The sequence below is a fragment of the Cydia strobilella genome, chromosome 9 (assembly GCF_947568885.1).
Source record: "Cydia strobilella chromosome 9, ilCydStro3.1, whole genome shotgun sequence".
Classification (NCBI taxonomy): domain Eukaryota; kingdom Metazoa; phylum Arthropoda; class Insecta; order Lepidoptera; family Tortricidae; genus Cydia; species Cydia strobilella.
This window is the reverse complement of record NC_086049.1, coordinates 3878187-3899185: the sequence shown is the minus strand read 5'-3', so window position 1 is coordinate 3899185 and position 20999 is coordinate 3878187. Positions and strand designations below refer to the sequence as shown.

Below are 20999 nucleotides of genomic sequence, written 5' to 3'. Positions count from 1 at the left end.
TTTACTCACGACATTATTGTATATCGAGCAAATACGGCGACATTTTAGTCGTGATATTAAAATAAGCACCTTGGTGACATGATACATACGTAATGATTGAACAAATAAACAAGGTTGCAAATAATTTTGCTAATAAATAAGTAGGTACCTAAATTTCCTGAAAATCACTATATTATATTTATATAATCCTTTAGAAAAAATTAACATTTTTACTAGACTGTTACCTATACCTTTGGACCTTTACAGATTTTTTTTATTAACTTGCAATACATATAAACATACAGGGTGGCCCAAAAATACGTTGCCATTTTTTGTATTATAGTTAAATGATTGTAGTGCAAACAAGAAAAATATTCTTAAAAATTATTTATTAACGTATTTTTCGGCCAATCTGTATTTCTGTATAAAGTATACTATCCATTCCATGCCGTGATCGGCAACGGTGACCCTATAGGTGATTACGAGCGTGAGCTCTAATATGGCTTGCAAATCCGAACTTACTTTTAAAAATTCTATCGCGGAGGGGGGGGGGCAGAAAAGTTGACCAGACATATTATAGGTATAATTATAGGAGGGTTTCGGCCGGGATTTACGTATCTCACGTTTCGTATTAAGATCAACGAGACGAGCGTCTTCAAAGTTCTTTAATTACGCTTGCTTTGACACAAGAACGCCAATCTGCCAGCAGAGAAGCATACTCCTCCCTTTGTCAGGGTGGTATACCGCAGGCAGTTAGAGGTGGCGCTTAAACACGTCCTTGTAACGTAACGTGCTGCCCACCTTGGTTTCGTTTAAATAAATACCCTATCAATTTTGTTTCCATTGAGTGTCGAAATATACGTTTTTTTGCAGCATAAACGGCATCTTTTTTTTACGTTAACTTAGAAGCATGATTTTTTCACAGCTTCAATGGGTTGTAGACCTAAGTATATGATTTTAATTTCAACTCGATACCTCCACGCGTTCTCGATAAAGGGTCTTGACAGACAGACAGACGGACGGACGGACGGACAACAAAGTGATACTATCCGTTTTTTCCTTTTGAGGTACGGAATCCTAAAATCCTTTGTGTGTATCTTTGTAATGTTTTAATATGTATCTTTGTGTGTTCTCTGTCGTGGCATCACCGAATGGGCCCTACGGAAGACCAGCGCTGGCTTTATAGCTAGCATTATGCTGAGTTGGGTCCATTTCGTGATGCACACTTGATGATCTCTTCTTTTCTTGCTGTTGTTGTCTGTACATGTTCGTACTTGTGTTGTGATCGTCACGAATAAATGTCTTTTATCTTTTATCTTTATCTTTAAAAATGATGAAAAGATCGCGACTGCATTGCAGTTGTAGTGTCGCAGATGTCTATGATCCATTTCGCACGTAGGTCTCGCCCCCGTACAGGATAATCGTAGTAATCATGCACTTGCATACGCGTGGCAAGTGCATCAAGTGTATTACAAGTGTACGCCAGTGGTAACTGATGAAGAGTGACGGCGAGCGCGTGCTGGACCCTGGAGGGGCAGGTACTGGATTATACTGCACCTTACTTGCTTGATGTTTCTAACCTAACCATAATCTGAGGAGGGAATATGTGAGTACTGAACAACTTTCACTATGGGGCCAACCTGGAAAACACAAAAAAATGACAATGTTGGAATAGCAGAGGTGGCCGATTTTTAGGGTTCCGTACCCAAAGGGTAAAAACGGGACCCTATCACTAAAACTTCGCATTCTACCTGTCTGTCTGTCTGTCTGTCTGTCCGTCTGTCACTAGGCTGTCTCATGAACCGTGATAGCTAGAGAGTTGAAATTTTCCAAGATGATGTATTTCTGTTGCCGCTATAACAATAAATACTAAAAACAGAATTTTTGTCGTTTTTTTGCGTAATGAGTCCCTTCGTGCGCGAGTCCGATTCGCACTTGGCCGGTTTTTTAATTTCGACCGCTCGATTTCGTGTATTTCAATAATATCTCCACTACTAGGCTAGGCATTTAAATTCTACTAATAGAATTGAAAACAAGTGGTCAATACCACTAGATTCCAAATTTCTATCGATCGTATTTCATAAATTTGCATTTCGCCGTTAAGCCATTTAATTTCCACCGATTTTCGAGTAACGAAATCGAGCGATCTTAATTCAAAATTCGCCTCCCAGCTTTTTTTCGCGATTCGGGGTTGGCTCCATAGTATAAATTGTTCAGTATGAACGGTGGTGAGTATGTAGTATGTAGTACCTCACTACTCACCCCTCAGAGAATACTTTAAAAAGGTTTTAAAAAATCTTAAAGGTGTTTGTTTGTATCTTTATAAAATGTTGAAGCTGAAGGCAGGAAGTCTTAATCTTTTTGTACCTACATACATATGGTTATTAGGAGTAAACACTTCTCAAGGTACCTTACACACTAACACAGATTAGAATGAAATCTTCCACCTCTTAAGAATTTGTAAAAAAATTACTTATTTATTAAATTTACGAGCCATAATAAAATTATTAAGATAAAATGCAGAGGAAAAAGATTAATAAATAAACCATATAGTGGCTTAAGCTACAAGATTATGTACGTCACCTATCATCATCATTATATAATCTAAATTATAACATGACGCGCGCGATGACTGCCCTTAGTTTGAAATTTAAGGTGAAATAGAGTCCGGCTAATGAAAGTTGAACCTGAAAAAACGCGGCAATTTCAAAAAATCCGTAGCAGGCGGCTCTTTGATTACAAGGATTGCATAACTTTTATATTTTTTATAATTTTCATATTCTAGAAATCATAAAAAGTATAAAAATTACCCAATCCTTGTAATCAAAGAGCCGCCTGCTACAGATTTTTAGAAATTACCGCGTTTTTCAGGTTCAACTTTCATTAGCCAGACTAGCAGAATATTTAGATGGTGTTTTAGAGCCTAAGTCTGCAAAAATCAAACTACTTTTTCTGAGTAGGTAATTTCATCGCGTAGTGGAAATGTCTCGAGAAACGATTAATCAAGATTACCTAGGCACATATCAGTGTTTGAGGATTTTTGTGGATTTGGCAGATTAAGAGGCGCGTCTCCCCGTGTTTACCTTTTTGTTTATGCGCCTTGGAAAGTGACACTTCGGGCAATTAGCCTTCGGGTAAGCTGGTGTATAAAAGAAGTAAGAGATGCCGTCTTGTTGTGTATTCATAAAATTAAATAACTTTGCTCGTCATCAATAAGTCACTTGCTGTATTTCAATAATCGACACTATATTAGTTGAAATAAATGTCATATACGAAGGAAAAAATGACCAAAGCCTCCAGTGTCCAGAGCTGGAATCGAACCAGCGTACCCCGTTTACCGAACAGGTGCCTGAACCGCTCGGCTATCCAGTCACGGTGGCATGGGTCGAAATTTCCAAGTATATGACAATTCCCGAAGGCTTGTGGCGCCTCCATTAATGGCAGCGCCATCTCTCTTCGCTAGCCCGTAATCACCCGAGTTGATTCAGTTAGAAGGTCGAACCATACTGTTCTACCTTAGAGATGGCCAGGGGCGCCACAAGCCTTCGGGAATTGTCATATACTTGGAAATTTCGACCAATGCCACCGTGACCGGATAGCCGAGCGGTTCAGGCACCTGTCCGGTAAACGGGGTACGCTGGTTCGATTCCAGCTCTGGACACTGGAGGCTTTGGTCATTTTTACCTTCGTATATGACATTTATTTCATTTAAAACTTTCGCGGTTTAAACACATTAAATCACATTTAGAAACGGGTCTATCGCGAATTTATTTTGTTACCTTTATTTACCGACGTTTCGACACAGGTTTCACTGGTCGTGGTCGCGGCCGCATGACATTTATTTCAGTTTATAGTTTAAATAGTAGTGTGTCTACTTGAAAACCACAAATTAAAATATTTTCATAGAAAATAATTTAATTTGTTCTTAGAGTACTATATTAGTTGTTACATAGCTTATGTTAGTAAAGTTAGTTTTTAATACAGTTGCTCAAAAAGTGCTACTTTACGTAGCTGTTTAGCGTGCGGAAAGTTGGTTTTCGCGAACTAGTGCTTTTTACTTTTCCAATTTTTTTAAATTTATCCTTGTTCCAATTCATGACTACTTATTGATGGGTGTTTATATTAGTTTCCTTTAAACGTCGTAATCAACATAAAAACCTACTGCTAATGTAAGAATACGAAAAAGATACATATTTCATAATTTAATTATCTACTTATCTCATCATCAATATAACACGTTTATTTTTTAATATTGAATATTGAAAAACCGTTCTTAATAAGTTGTCTGAATGGAACGGAATAGCTATGGAAGGTAGAGGTAGGAATAGCTGCCGAAACGCCTGTCAAAGAAGAGGCGTTTTTTCTTACTTTTACTACCTACTAAGAGGCGTTTTAAGTTTGTACTATTTCAATTTAATATTGTATTCGGTTACAATTTATTTTATGTATTTTGTTTTCCTAAAAATTAAAATTTCCTCCTAGTCTATTCTATCTTCTATCAAATCGTAATATTTGTCTAAATTCAACATATTTGTACAACATCTCTTGACATGATTCATATGCACATACCGTAGTCGACTAAGGGTCACTTGCACCATCCATGATATTTTTTAATTTTTTACTATGAGACATGACAATTAAATTTCCTTTCTGATATTTAACTCCCCCATTCCATAAATAACAATACTTTTTCCTAAATCGTTAATTGAAAGTACCCTCAAGAAATACTATAAAAATGTATACTTACTCATGTATAAAAAAACAAATGCATTTTACTTTTCTCGTATTCGTAATGAAATTAGAGTTTAACTCGGGTAAAAGGCATCATATCAGTCTCGGATTATTGGCGCTCTCATTGCGTTCGAGCGCAAAACTACCTTGGCAGAAATGACTGCCTTTCATCCCTTGGTTAACAATCTTCTATTTTTATCTTATTTATAATCACGAGAACATAGCCGTTGCCGTAGAACCAAAGCTATGCTTTCATTTTAGAACTATATGCTGATATAACATGACATTACAATTTTTACTAACGACAAATAATACTAGGTGGATATATATGTTTCTTTATATCATGCCTAGTTTCATGTTATTTCAGCGTGTCGTTTTGAAATGCGAGCTTAACTTCGACTATATCATTGATATAAAAGGCAAACGACCAGTCGAAACAGAGGTTGCAAGTGCGTTGCAGTACGTTCTTTTCTTACAGGTTTTTGACTCAACTTGCTGGTATAAACACGACCGTATGACTTGAGACTAAGTTTTATGAACCTTAATTTACTGCCTAAGGTTTTCAGTCATTTCGTCTGATTATTAACAATACAAGTAAACAACCACATGACTCTATAGTCATACTATACCTTGTCACTGGTGATTAATTCAAACAAAACTGGAGCACTCTTGGTCAACAACGATAATGTCTACCTTATCACTAAATTACGTCTACGACACATTTTCAGTCACTTTTCACGTGTTTTTTTATACAATAAGACACAAAAAACTGAAGTCTGAACACAGAAGATTCCAGAAAAAATTTTTTTTTTCAGAATACAAATCTCACTTTACACTGGTTTGTTTTTTTTTTCAAAATGACGCTTGCCGCTCAAAGATTTTAATTAAAAATTCTATGTAACAGGATAACTATTTTTGAAAAATGTAAAACTAAACAATCACATCGGATACTGAATTGCAAATAAATATTTCAACAAAACTATTTCGATAAGTAAGTGAAGTCACTTATCTAAGTTTACTGATTAGATAGTACTTTCAAGGATGGTGATTCAGGGCTCGTACCCTTAACAATAACACCGTATTTCAATTATTAAATTATCGATAGCGATTATTACAGTTTCACTCGGGTCAACTATTAGAATAACCTAACCTAGATCACAGATTTATATTGACCGGGATATAGACCGTGATTACCTTTTGTATTATTTGTGAGCTCCCGATATTTCGACGCAGTTACATGCATCATGTTCACGGGTGACTGAAGATAGCGGGTGGGTGTCAAAGTTGCGTAGACAGCGCTCTGTCTACCCTCATTCTTGCGCGTTGAGGGTAGACAGAGCGCTGTCTACACAACTTTGACACCCACCCGCTATCTTCAGTCACCCGTGAACATGATGCATGTAACTGCGTCGAAATATCGGGAGCTCACAAATAATACAAAAGGTAATCACGGTCTATATCCCGGTCAATATAAGTCTAGTGAAACTAACCGTGAATCATTCAAAACTCTAGATCACAGATTTTTATCACGCGACGCAATCTGATTTATTTAAAATTAATGATACTACACATCATTTGACCTCTACTCCTGACGACGATGCTACTACTAGGTAAAAATATGAGTATTTAATTTACTTAGGTACATGATATTATATTTTTGTTGTTACTATAAATTACTAAAAGCGGCAAAACGACTTGTTTATAATATAAAAAAAAACTCTTAAAATTAAAAACCGGACAAGTACGAGAGGGTTCCGTACTTTTTAGTATTTGTTTTTATAGCGGCAACAGAAATACATCATCTGTGAAAATTTCTATTGTCTAGCTATGACTGTTCATGAGATACAGCCTGGTGACAGACAAACGGACAGTGGAGTCTTAGTAATAGGATCCCGTTTTTACCCTTTGGGCACGGAACCCTTTAAAATTATTTTCCGCGAATCATAGTACGCAATTACATATACGCATACCCAGTAATAACATATACTAATCTATGGCCTAAATGATTAAATTCGATGTTTTGTTCGAAATTTGTACCTACACACACACCTACCTGTAACAATTTCGCGGATGCATCTGAATCACGGTTCTAATTTAAACACATGTCTGTCTTCACTATTTTATTGGTACGTCTACCACTTTTAACTTAGTGTGCTAGAATATCACCTAATTGCCAAAATAGTGAACCTATATTTGTTTTAAACATGTTATCTTTCTTAGAAAAAACTCGTTGTATGTTTGTCCAATGACTTATATAAATAGCATAGCATTTTTGCACTAGCGTAGCGACTCGGTTTTAGATGTAACTTGTAAGATTAAAAGTTGTTACATTTCTTCAATTGGCTCTTCCAATGTAGAAAACAGTCAGATTTTGATGAATACTATAGATCTTTTAAAAATATTTTTTAATGTTTACCTAACCTATTCATCTCTTGGCTAGAGGTAAAGGTAAGGAGTGTATTTTATTTATAATATAATTTTAATATCCGTAAATTAAACCACCCAACCTCACCCAACTACTCGTCTCTACTAAAATCAAATACTACAATAATTATGGTCCACAATGGGTAATTAAGTATCTTTACCAATGTTATTTTCGGGATTTACTCTCATTTATGAAAATAGTTCGCCTTAGAATTAGCTATTAAATTCGAATAATAGTCTCACCTAAACTAAGATATTCTAGTTATTGTGTAACCATAGCTGGAGGAATTCAGTTTACTGTTTTAAAAAATGATGCATTAGCTTTTTCTCATGAAACTCTCACTGGTTTAAAATGTTACACGTTCAATTTGACTCAGCTCTTAGAAAATATTTGGTTTTGTTAAATTTACAATACAATTGAATTTACCTGCACGTATCCTGTCTATAAACAGTGCTCTGTCCAATAGAACTGCTGTACGTCGGGATCCTATGTAGACTGTTCGAAGCGTGCAACGACAGCGGCGGCCTGAGGAACCCGCTGCCTCTAAATCCAGCCCCGAGCATTGGCGACTCCACCATCGAGCTGTCAAATACGCTGGTTTTATCTGTCTCCTCCTCAGTAATTCCAGGGTTGTAAAAGATTTTTCCCGCGGCTGGTTTGGGGTTTTCCTTCTCGTCGGTTCGGATCTCCATCTCGTAGGAACTGCGCTCTGCGGTCATAGTTAAATGTCCGAATTGAACTGTCACAATATTATTATCGTCCTTGCACTCGCACTGTGTTTTTTCATGTTGCGGGGTTTCATTGTGGGTACAGCTAATCCTGGAAAGATAAAAATTATATTTGTCACTTTATAACACTTTAAACTCTCGCGTTTGGAACACATATTTAATTACACGAACGGGTCTACTGTACCCTGGGGCCATTCCACGAGAATGTCCCTTACGAAATGTTTTCGCCTTGTATGGCAGCTAATTCTATCAAATCCGTAAAGTTCGAGAATATACTGCCAATTTGTTAGCAAAGTCATGAAATATTACCAGACCCAATATCATTTTCTCAGCCTTTTCAGAACTATTAGATGAACGGCGTTTCGTAAGGACATTCTCGTGGAATGCACCCCTGTCACTTTGTTATGAATTTAATTTCTGCCTATTACCTATTACCTACTTAACTCTCGCTTTGATTACATTCAGATCGTAATTATCAGGGAATACAAATGGCTGGAGCCAATCTGACCATTATCATGATAAAATATTTATAAACATTCATCTCACTTCCAGATACAAAGCTATGGACTACTTAGAGGAATTAGGTAGGCCCATGGAAGGCCATTGTGCCAACTCTAGTCCAATGCGGGTGGAGAACTACATATACAAATACAATACATACTCCTAAGATGCTCAGATTATCTTACGGTGTTTTTATTTTTTTAAACATGGTGATACATTAAAAAATACATCATTCAGTTTTGAGAATCTCATTAGTACGATTCAGGATCCGGCTTAAAACAGTCGCATCTCTGAACCACTTGTGGGTTAGCTATGTTCGTTACATTACAAATTACTTATATCCTCTTTGAAATTACGAATTCTAGCGCCATCTGTTGACGAGTAGCAAAGCAATAGCACCAACATTTAAAATTCATGCACAATATTAACTTTCGAACATTTTTACAGTTTAAAAAAAATAATTATAACCATTTAACAAACATATTTATTTAACTTAAGTTAATGAATCATATAAACAAATATTTAAAAAAAATTAAATGAAAATTTATATGAAATTGTGGAAATCTTTTATTTATTAGGTAAGTTGAAAAGTGTTGAGTGTTGTTGTTATCATTATGTCATATTGTAATTCAGGAAGATTGTTCCGTTTTGACACGTCCATCCTGGACGTAGGATGTGCGCATGCGCGCTATCGTCATACTTTACCCTGTTAACGCCCGGCGGATGTCTTGATAGCCACCTACGTCCACGATATTGCGGAAAACCTTGTAAAATTTATGCCGTTTCAGTAAATGGTATAAAATTGAGGAAGATTATAAAATGTTTATTAATGAGCGAGTTGTGTAGGTGTTATAGCCACGTCACCGGAATGAGAAGGGTTAGAGTTAGAGCTCTAGGGTTTAGCTAACCTAGCTAGAAATGTTCTTAAGAATCCAATCAAGAAGAATCCAATCAAGAAGATTCAAGTTTTAGAAGGGACTTCAGAATTTTCGAGAAATCCCGTCAAGTCGCAATCTTAGGTTTTATGAATAGGTATTAGGTTAGGTATAACCCTCACTATAATTAATAATTTTGGTCATTATAAATCATCTTTAAATCTTAATTATGCCCTGACGGATCTTTAAGCCTTTGATTACGAAAGGAGGATATATATCATTTAGTAAGTACTTAGATAGCCTTAAAAGCTAACCGACCTCCCCAGTTTATTAAATAACATTGTGCGTCAACTTCAACAATATCTTCCATACTTCTGGTCAACAGAAATTAACAGTCTCCAGATACAAAATCAGTGTAACATAACTGATACACATAGCTTGAAAGCGATTATAAATGCTCACATGACATGTGCTACTGCATAATTACAAATGCACGAAGGTGGTCAATGAAAAGTGTGACGTCACGGCACCTGAGTGCCGAAGGCCGGTCTCAATTACGGTGACCAGTAATTAGTCACGCGTGTGACCTTAGTTTTGAGGTGTGTTCTGGTTCATCTCATGATTCTTATGTGTATGTTGATCAAGGGTTGACTGACTTGGCGGTTTGTAACGTTTCCTAGAATAATTTCCTACGTACAGGGACCTCTTACAGGTTACGTTATTGCTAATAACAATGCTCAATATTTGTGCTACATTAGATTTAGATTAGATTTCTTTATTTCAAGATGAAAATTACACTATACATTTGCATGAATGTCAAAATTATGTTTCTCTTCTCATCTCTTCTTAGTTACATTACGAGTACATAGGTAGGTACATAGGCACCTATCACATATTTTACGTTTTATAAACACATTACATAAATTAAGCCAATAAACATTACGAGTAAATTAAGCGTTCAACAATATTATGAAGACGAAGTTGCAGGCATACGCTAGCACATAAAAATAGGATTATATACATTTGGAAAACTAAATTTAAACTTGATGACCACGTAAAGTAGACTTACAGCGTTTGCAACCTTTGGAAAGGAAGGACGTCCGCTCCGATTGTATAATTATCTAATAGATACGGTCAAAAAGGCAAACGAACTCGAAATAGATTTCTTCGAATGTTTGTTACCTGGGACGAAAACTTTTTAAGTAAAAGTTATGGTTATTACATTATTAGACTTCCCTGGTGGACATCATAAAACAAATGGACTTTAAATCCTATTTTTTTCCGGACTTTTATAGAGCCAAGCTAAGCTAACTGCACTAAGTATTTGATAGAACAGAGTAGTGTGCAAGTGTTATTTTAAACGTCATAATTTCATAGAAGTTTGACGTTTATACTTCCACACTCTTTGTTATCAAACTCTAGACATGTTACACCCTTCTATTTCTTAAATTTATATGATTAATTAACGCCTCAGTAAAATGTACTCAAAACATTAACGTTGGTATTGTCCAGGAAAGAAGCTAGTTCTCCCGAACGTTTTTGACACTTGTTTTCCCTACCCTGTCTGCGGTGCGGACACATTCGTCAAATATTTCGTCATACATCGTGTATAAGTAGAGTCTGAGCGATATTGAGTTGGAGACACTATGTACACTAGTATTCGTATCTTAAATTTCGAGAATGTAAATTTCGTTATCTGCCTTTTTCGCGGTAGACCCTCAGTATCGAGATTTTTTCTTTTACATTTTTAATAATAGTACGATAAAATAATAAAATAGATTATATTGGTAGACTGTGAACAAAAATGTACCACTTCTATATACAATTTAATTATGACGCGATATCCGACCTACCTCGTCTCTACAAAAATAGCACTGCAACGACTTTATTATGAAATCATGTTTTATCTCTTAATCGCAACGTCATGGTCATCCTTTTATTTAAATGCATAGACAGGAAACTATATGAAAATTATAAAACAAGTGAAAGTATCAGTGTGATATATGTTTTAATTAAATTTTTGTTATCAATTTATATCTCGTATCTGCCACATCAATGTACCTACCTATAAATAAAAATTAGCAAAATAAAACAGATTTCATATTACAAACAGTTACGCAACGTACTACGCAGGCGAACAACACGCGAACGCAAAGCGAAGCGATGCGGCGCGGGACCTATAGAAGTGTCCCACTTGGGCGATCTCGTTGCGAACGCGAACGCCGTGGGCCCGCCGCGCCGCGCCGCGCCGCTTCGCTTCGCGTTCGCGAGTTGTTCACTTACGTAAGACGCTGCGTTAATCAGTTCAGCGGTAGGGTTGGTAAAGAAGTTACGCGGTAATTTTCTAGTAGTAATGGTTTTGTGACTGAAACTAGTTTTATATAAGTAGGTATATTATTAAATTTTTACTTACTTAATATGCCTAATGCAAATAAGTTTCATTGCAGCGAAGCCTTCAAATAGTCCTTAGCTGATCATAATAAATATCCGCCTCAGTTACACGGTAGACCTACTACCTATAGTTAGTTACCTTGTCCCTAAATTCTGATCCAGATTAATTCAGGCTTCAGGCTAAAGTTTCGTTTTTAGATTGACTACCAGATAGAAATATTTCTAATAGAACCATCGCCTAACATGAGTATTACATAGTCAATATACTCATAGGTGTTCAGTTTTCACGGTGTATTAATGACTTCGACATATTATTATGTTTTGTCTTGAGGTCACACGAGTTGATCTTTGCAAAGTTAAGACTTATATTTCAAGTTCTGACATTTACATGTACATACTAAATATATAATTTTACTAGTAATTAAGTAAATAATAAAGATATATGGCTGAGATACGCTTTTACGATACGAACAGGCCATTTTGTGGCCCAAGGGTAATATAAGCTATTGCCATTGAGAACTTTCGGAGGAACCAGTGTGACTTGTACATAAATACCTACCTCTGACTGTTACCGAAAATTATAGCAAACAAATGAACATCAATTTGGTTCATTCCAAAGCTACAACGGAGATGACTGTTTTACCTCTACTTGCTAGGTGTCACACTCAAAAATTAGTTTCCAAAATTCTTTAACCTTCAGCAACAGAAAAGTCAACTTTTGTTTTTCTTTGTGTGTGAACTAATGTAAGACTTTAGATGTCCTAATAGGGTAGTAAACAATTTTCTATATATATTTTTTTATAAAATGTAAGGAATCGAATGGTATCATTTTTTTCCTATTTGGAAGTTAAAAAAAATAAATTTTGAAACTTTTGAGGTCTTGTATTTTTTTATTATTCCTATGTTTTTTTTTTAGTTTCCAATTTATTGTGATAAATTGCTCATTTTCTATATAAAATTCAACATGTGTCAACAACCCTATTATCCAATGCTCCAGATTAGGTAGTGCAGTAATTTAGATGGTGATTTTTGCAGGCTGTGTTTTACTCGCATACCTTAGCTCAATGGATAGATACTAAGGGCAAACTAGCCATTGGCATAGGTAATAGGTACCTTATCTCGCTGCAAGAAGATCTATAATCGACCAGTCATCTGTATTAAATTAATACATTTATACAATGCAATGGGAGTGAACATCCAGAGAATAATTCGCATCGCATTTTACTGTCTTCACGGGTAGCGGGGACCAGGATTTATTGCAACGATTACCAGTACAAACTGTGAATGGAGCAGGAAGAATTTAGTTCTGACTCATGTGGCTATTGGACTATTACTATAGTTTGCTATAGTACACAATTGACCAGTGATTTGATTGCAGACAAATGCCCTGCTATTGCTAGTGTGATTTGGATCACGCGACACGGCAAATTATCAGTAGTGGTGAAAAAGGTTCAAACTTCCAAGGTTAGGTTCTAGGTTGTAGAACTGTGTCTGAGATTAAAAAACCGGACAAGGGCGAGACGGACTCACCCACCGAGATTTTTTTTTACAAATTTATAGTTTTGAGATTTTTCCCTATAGTTGCAGTGTAAGTTGCCAAATTTCATAGTTCTAGGTCAACGGGAAGTACCCTATAAATTTTAATTCCTTTGAGTGTCGATATATACGTTTTTTGCGACATAAACGGTCGTATCTTTTTTTACGTTTACTTAAAAAATATATTTTTTCACGGCTTCAAGGGACCGTAGACCTGAGTACGATACCTCCACGAGTCCACGCGTTCCCGAAATAACGGGTCTTGTCAGACAGACAGACGGACGGACGGACGAACGGACAGACGGACAGACGTACGGACGGACAACAGTAGTGATCCTATAAACGTTTTGTTTTTTCCTTTTGATGTACGGAACTCTAAAAACGGAATATCATAAATACCACCACCACCACCATCAGCCCACCAGCCACCGTAGATCCCTCAGCAATATCACTAGCTATACCTATTTATACAGTGTGTTAATCTAATACGGGCGAATCTCTTAACGGTGGTTAGAATAGGACATAAGAAATTTAATTTGATAACTTTTACTTAGAATTGCAATTATAATTTTATCCATACAAAATAATTCAGCTCGCAATGTAATACACCACACAAGTTTCGAGATACAAGCGTTTTAAAGTAACTATCATCCTTGTAAAGCTCGTATCTCGTAATGTCATGTCATATTTCTTAATGTTTGCAGTACATTGCTGCTCGGTAAATTAAAAAAAAAATACGGGCTCATAATTAAGTGTAAATGAAAAAACTTAGACAAAAGACACTTAAAAAAAGGATTAGACGAATAAATTCTATATCTGGTTTAATTTATTGCCCGTATTAGATTTACACACTGTATAAGTACTAAAGTTAGAGTTTGTGAAAAGAGTCGTGGAATATAAAGGAAGCCAACATTCTAAAACTCTTCTCTTTTTGCACATACTCTATTCGCTATGGTATACAGGGTAATGATATACCTATAACACACACACATATACATATTGTGTACAGGGTAAGGATATATCTAAATTAAAATTAGACAAGTTTTTGGGTTTTTTTTCTATCGAGCCAACTTTAACTTTTTAAGGCTTTGGTTCGAGTTTGCCCTTGCAAATGAAGGCTACGCGGAAAGAACATGTCTTGTCACTTTTTTCGGAAAATGAGATTTTCATCTCAAAATGTAGAGCTCTTAATGAACTATTAGTTATATCTTTTGCTACCACTGTGTAATATATGTAAGTAACACAACTTTTTTTTTAAGTTAAAAATGACCTGGTCACGGTATTTTATACATTTTGACATGGTTCCAAATTTTAAAACCGCGATTACTCAAAATGTAACTAAAGTAACTAGACATGTTCTTTCCGTGTACCCTTCAAATATAGTCAGTTTCTATGTGGTCTAAGAAAACCCTCCTTTTTAATTAAAATGTTCATGACAATACTATATGTATGAAAAACATTTTTTTTTTTCATTTGAGGCTTTTCTGGTGCCCTAACCTAGAACATCTAGATTAAGAGCTTTTAGTCTGGATAGAAATATGGGTCGATTGGCGTTATGCTACAGCGAATATTGCATGCACACATTATGAATGAATTCATTCATAAAGGGTCATGGCATTTTAGGAGTGTGTACCAACATTTCCTACTTAGTGTTCCTACGTAGCCTTGCACACTTCCTAATGTTTGTGAGTATTGCCTGGAATTAAGATTAAAGTTGGCAACTATTGGGGCAATGTCTAGGGGGCCTAACCAGTGACATTTTTTTTTTTTTTTTTTTAAATTGTTGACGGCTTTTTGTAGCATTTGTCATCTCGATACATTTTTTTTGTTATCGTTTAGCGTTTGTTGATGTACTATTGTCGTCTTAGCTAGGCCCCACACCTATGATAGCCGCTGAATTTCGTATGATTGGATTAGAACAAGTGCGAGTCACGACACGGTCAATTCACAGTTGACTCACCCGATCTTCATTAGCTGACCCTTACAGGCCAATTCGAACATACACTGACATCAGAATGATACCTGAATGATGCCATTTAGTTAGCGTACATTTGTCCGTACATGTATGGTGCGAGCGAAACGCACGATAGCTAAATGATGTCAGTGGGTACGCTCGAATTTGGCCTCTTCATTTCTCAAGTTTCTCAACCTCGCCTCGTCGTGTCACGACCCCCTAAAATGCGCAAAATCTTACTCAATCGTTACAAACCCCGTAATTATTTAAACATGCTATTATTATACCAATAAAGTTATTATTATAGATCATTTTTATGCTCGAGTAGTTCCATGCCGCCGTGTTTCCAAATTGGCGATGTAGGTATCTATCTAATTCAAGTAATTTTTTCTCGTTAGGTATATAGAGTATTTTTTCAACGATTAGCCAACTATGAGAAACTTTTAGTAGGTAAGTTTTATGAATTCCCTAATGTCAGGTAAAAAGAAAGTTTGTTTGAATGTAACATCTATTTATTTTCTCTATTTCGGGGTTGGTCTCATAGAAAATTAATTTGTTTAGTATGACCTTCCTAGCTACCTACATATTCACATTCACCTATTAAAAACAACTACAAGTAATTAAAAACAATATGTTAATGGATACTTATAGCTATTATTACTAACGTATATGAATCTCAGGTGGTACAGGTTGTGATTGCGACAATTTCATTGTTTAGTATGTCGTCTCTATAATAATAATAACTCGATGCTTATAGGTAGGTTACAGAGATACTGTTATGTCGGATATGCAGATTTGACGGGTAATTCCATAAAAGCACTTAAATCAAGCCTTAACATCATAAAGTCTCACACTATTTGCCATAATACATGCACATGCACAAAATGTGATAGGCACCTGATAGAGCTAGAAGGTTATGAACCACACGTACTGTCGTGAATGTAATGTATGTCATAATAGCCTTTTATCCTGTTACCTCTACTTAGTATTTTATGACTAGCGCAGCTACCTGACTAAAGCATTAGAAACCGGAGACAACTCAGTAATATGGACTGTCAATCCGCAACAGTCGCGATCGCAATAGTGCCACTACACGCCACTCACTGAGTTTACAAATCTATTCATCTGGTAAGCATAAAGTGCAGTACTTTTCTGCGGTTTTAATAATCGTGGCATTGTCACGACACGAGAGATAATGGCACCCTTTGATTCAGGAAAATCAATGTACGTTAGATAAGCGAAATTAATGCAAGAAATTGGTGTTCACCCAGTCACAGGGTAAAAGATTAGTTTAAATAAAAAGAAATAAATTTCACACAATTTTTGCTAACAACTTTACTTAACTGAACTAAATAAATACTCGAAACACTCACCTGATCCGGGAATTTGCTAAATAGCTCATTAAATATACATGAGGAATTATTTTATTTTATTAAAAATGGTATTCAAGAGTCAAGAAAATTTGCTCAATCTCATTAGTTGCTGATCTCATCTTAGATGTTATAAATTTTATTCAAATACAGCTTAAACGAAATACAGAATCTTTTGTCTGCTGGGTAGCACTAAGCACCTATCTCAGGCGAGTGAGTTAATGTTTGATATGTTTAGTAAGTAGGTATGTTCAATCAAACCGTTCCAACAATATTAAATTGCGCTATCGCGGCACCCTCTACAACGGTGATTAAGTAAGTTTAATTAAACTGTTACAGCAATATGGAACTGAAAATGCGTTATTGCGGCGCCCTCTGCGTACAGTGATTAGAAACACGACATTGTATATATAATGCCAGTCTTTATTTTCTAATTGTCTCCATTACGTACTCAAGAATCCAGCTTACATCAAAATTCCGAGATACCACTCGATTTACGACTGCACTTTTCCACATATACCTCCCAATAACGTGTTTACAATTTGTAACTTATCTTTGGGAGGTAAGAATCAAAATCGCACACATATTTTGAGTCTGTAGCATATATCGGGTACTTGTAAAATAATGCAGGTAGTTTCTCAGACAAGTTGTCCGTGTAACCAAGTAAATAGAACCTGAGGCCATTCACTTACTTAATAAAAACAATAATATACCTAGGTACTTTATTTTCTAGTATAACGTTAACTTAACACGTAACTAGTGTTATATGAAGCCTCAGTGCGCTCGCGAATTCGTCCGCGAAGAAGTCGTTTTTTTGTGCCGTCTAGGGTGGATCATGCTTACCTAAAAGTTGTCTATTCACTCTCGATTTAAAAAGATCCAAGTTATAGTGGACTGGGAATAGATTTGCAGGAAGTGAATTCCACTCCTTAGCCTTTCGCATGATAAAGCTGGATGCATAGCGCTTAGTACGAATCAATGGCAGAGTAACGATGTAAGGGTGAAACGCAAGGGGGATTAGATTATGTAATTCCATCGCACACTCCCCGAAATGTATCCTGTAGAATACCGATAAACAAGCTACCTTTCTACGGTGTTCAAGGCTCTGCAGTCTAGCCTCTACCAATCCCGCATCTCCAATAAGCTTCCTAGCGCGTTTGTCTATGGAATCTAAGGCGGCTAACTGATATTTGGCGGATCCATCCCAAAGGTGGCTGCAGTACTCCATTACCTACTTTCAATAAGTTCTTTCAACCACCTTTACGTCCTTATTAGGGGTCGAGTTTAGAAAAAAACTGTTTTGTAGTGGATAGCTGTATAATATTAAATCGTAATGTGTATGGCCCCTAATCTTCTAATCTAAAATGAACTAGTTCAGAATAAAAAGGATGTATGCGGTTTTCAGTACTTAGCGTCACACCTGTTTTATAGATTTAAAATATACGTGTTTCATTCATTTACAATTCAAATGCATTCAATGTTTACTACAATATGTAGTTCAACGCCTATGCTTTGATGCTAACTGTGCCATCTTCCATAGTGTCAACTAATAATTCGTAAACCTTTTTGCAAAGACACCAGACACAGACACACCAATGGTTGGTGTTAAACATTCTTGTTGTAAGTGGTCATAGGAAATACAAATGCCCACAATTTTGGTAAGTATATATTTAGATACATATCATTATCACACTAGCAGGAGTACAAAAATTTCAATTTTCTGGCACTGAAAACACCTCATTAGGTTCGAGTCCCTAAGCTGGTATATAACTTGTAGAATTTTAGGTAATCTCTTGTCCCCATGTAATGTTTATAGCCTGTTCAGCATCCAACGAACATAGACCTCTCAATACCTTGAATTTGAGAAAAAAATTACATAACTATAGTCTATTTTACTACTAAACATACGTACCAACGTCATCAGCACAGACACAATTTTTTTTTCAGGGAAATCACGCAACTTCAAAAACTTATCAAACTATCCTTGCCATTCTGGTTTGAAAAAAGAACCGTTTGTTTTTAAATTTCCTTCGCGGGATTTCAGACACCAAGTTCTGTTTTGTAAAAGGAACAGTTTGTTTTTAATTTTTCTGCGCGGGCCTCTACACTAGGGCTACACCATCGTACCGGTTTTTGGCGAGCGGTCTGATCGCCAGGATAATGTGGACTGACAATGCGTGCAGACTACGCCGGTACCTACTCCAATTGTGGACCGCGATTATTTGTTAACTAGCCACGCGCTCGGAAACAATTGACGGTGTTCGCTGTTGGCCTTTGCAGATAAGATTTTATGCCCATTTTGCTGCAGATATTGTGCAAGTTCAGTTTAAGTTTGTTTAGGAATCACAGCACTATATTTTAACCATCCGTTAAAGATTAGAAAAGGCTCGGAAAGTGTAGGATTGATATAACATGTAACTTTTGATTTAACCTTTTGGACGCCAATGTCCGATATATACGCACCGTAGGTTCAGCGCCAAAAAAATTCCACAGTTCGATTCGAGCCTTATTGCCACTTCATTCATAGGACTAAAAATTTAGCGTAGGAAAGAAATACAAGATGACGTAGGATGATCATTTTTGCCTTATAAATAAACACGCTATTTCACAAAAAATATAGATTATGCCCTTTAACAGTAGAATCACTCAGACGTATCAACTGTATGACTACAAGTAAAGCAATAGGTACCCTTACCCAACCGCTAAATTGCATGGTCACTTAATGAATTTAATTCATTCATCATGTGTCCATGCAATTTTGCAGCTCGCTGTACCTGTTAATTCTGTTGTAAAAACTCTACAGCTACCTAGCTTTAAAGTTACAAGCTCCTATTCAAAATGCACCAAATTAAAAGTTAAACAGACATGGTGGCCTATCTAAGGTAGATAAAATTTGATTTACTTACCTAAGTCCTATACGAAATAGCAACTTACGCTCAAATATTCATAGCGCGATCCCACATAGCATTCCCTAACGCCTCCACGCGTTGCTCCACTTGTCACTTCGATTGTTCGACATCACCTTTTGTCAAGCAGTCGCATTTGTCGCCCGTCTTGCCAATCATTCAAACCTGCTACCAGACCACTTTAGAAAGACCCCTGATTACAAACTCTTTGGAAGAAGGGAGCGGTCAATAGTGATTGGCGATTGTGTAACATTTTCATGCGCAACTGAAGTAGAGAAATTAGTTTTAAGAGTAATGAGTGGTAATTTTTTCGGTTGGACAGCTTTAGGTATATCTTGTTTTAATTGGTTTGTGTAAAATAGCTTTAACTAAACAGTTTTGCAGTATCTCAGACGTAGTGGTTTAATTTCTTGATTTCATACTTAAGGTCACATCTTTTTAAAGCTATCGAAATATAAAAACCGGCCAAGTGCGAGTCGGACTCGCGAACGAAGGGTTCCGTACCATTACGAAAAAAAAAAACAGCAAAAAATCACGTTTGTTGTATGGGAGCCCCATTTAAATATTTATATTATTCTGTTTTTAGTATTTGTTGTTATAGCGGCAACAGAAATACATCATCTGTGAAACCGAACTGTCTAGTCTAGCTTGCCTGTGTGAACTGTCTAGCTATCACGGTTCATGAGATACAGCCTGGTGACAGACAGACAGATGGACAGACGGACAGACGGACAGACGGACAGACGGACAGACGGACGGACAGACGGACGGACAGACGGACAGCGGAGTCTTAGTAATAGGGTCCCGTTTTTACCCTTTGGGTACGGAACCATAAAAAGTAATATCTTAAAGAAAGTACCTAAGTACAGGTGCAAATGCTATTACAAATCATTAAACGGAGCTCACTGTAGGCAATACGCTATTTGTCATGCCGTATTCTCAGCGCCACTTGCACCATCCCACTAAAAACCTGGAGTTAACCGGTTAAACCGTTAACCCAGTGTCAAATTCTACTGGTAACCATAGTAACTCCAGGTTTAACCGGTTAATCCCGGGTTAGTGAATGGTGCAAGTGCCCTTAGTAACCAATACCTATCGTATAATAAACTTTTGATGACGACTATACCTAACTAGTTCAACGAAACTTTTCAACTTCTTCAGCTAACGATGTCAACTTTTTGATCCTCAATCGCCAGATTAAATCTAAGCACTTTAAGTGCCACTTACACCATCCCAATAATCTGGGGTTATAACACTTTAAACTCTCGCGTTTTGAACACATATTTAATTACACGAACCGGTCTACCGCGAATTAAATCGCGGTAGACCCGTTCGAGTAATTAAATATGAATTCGAGATTAACTGGTTAAATCGTTAACTTTGAGTGTCAAATTGAACTGGTAACCATGGTAACTCCAGGTTTAACCGGTTAACCCCGGGTTAGTGGGGTGGTGCACGTGGCCCTAAAAGTAACGCATAAACGCATAGCCGTGCTGAATTTAAATAAATAGTCGCGCAGCAACCCTTTCACCACGTCAAAGAACTATGTAACTCCGTCGTATAATATGAATACATACAGTCTAAGGAAAAAACGTGCCTCGGA

General features: G+C 36.5%; 1 protein-coding gene across 6 annotated transcripts in view; it reads right to left on the bottom strand.

Moving 5' to 3' along the window:
* Positions 1-18668, bottom strand: part of LOC134744092 (G protein-activated inward rectifier potassium channel 3-like) — a 31777-nt gene extending 13109 nt beyond the window's left edge. Inside the window, exons 1-2 of one of the 6 annotated variants that reach the window (XM_063677772.1) lie at positions 18403-18668; positions 7562-7954 (exon numbers count right to left, since the gene is read on the bottom strand). In XM_063677772.1, coding sequence (XP_063533842.1) covers positions 7562-7854 — 293 coding nt within the window. In that variant the 5' untranslated portion in view covers positions 7855-7954; positions 18403-18668. Of the gene's footprint in view, positions 1-5339; positions 5455-7561; positions 7955-18402 lie in introns of those variants that run through there. The other 5 variants (XM_063677776.1, XM_063677774.1, XM_063677773.1 and 2 more) reach the window with 5 other exon arrangements.
* Positions 18669-20999: the final 2331 nt, after the last annotated feature.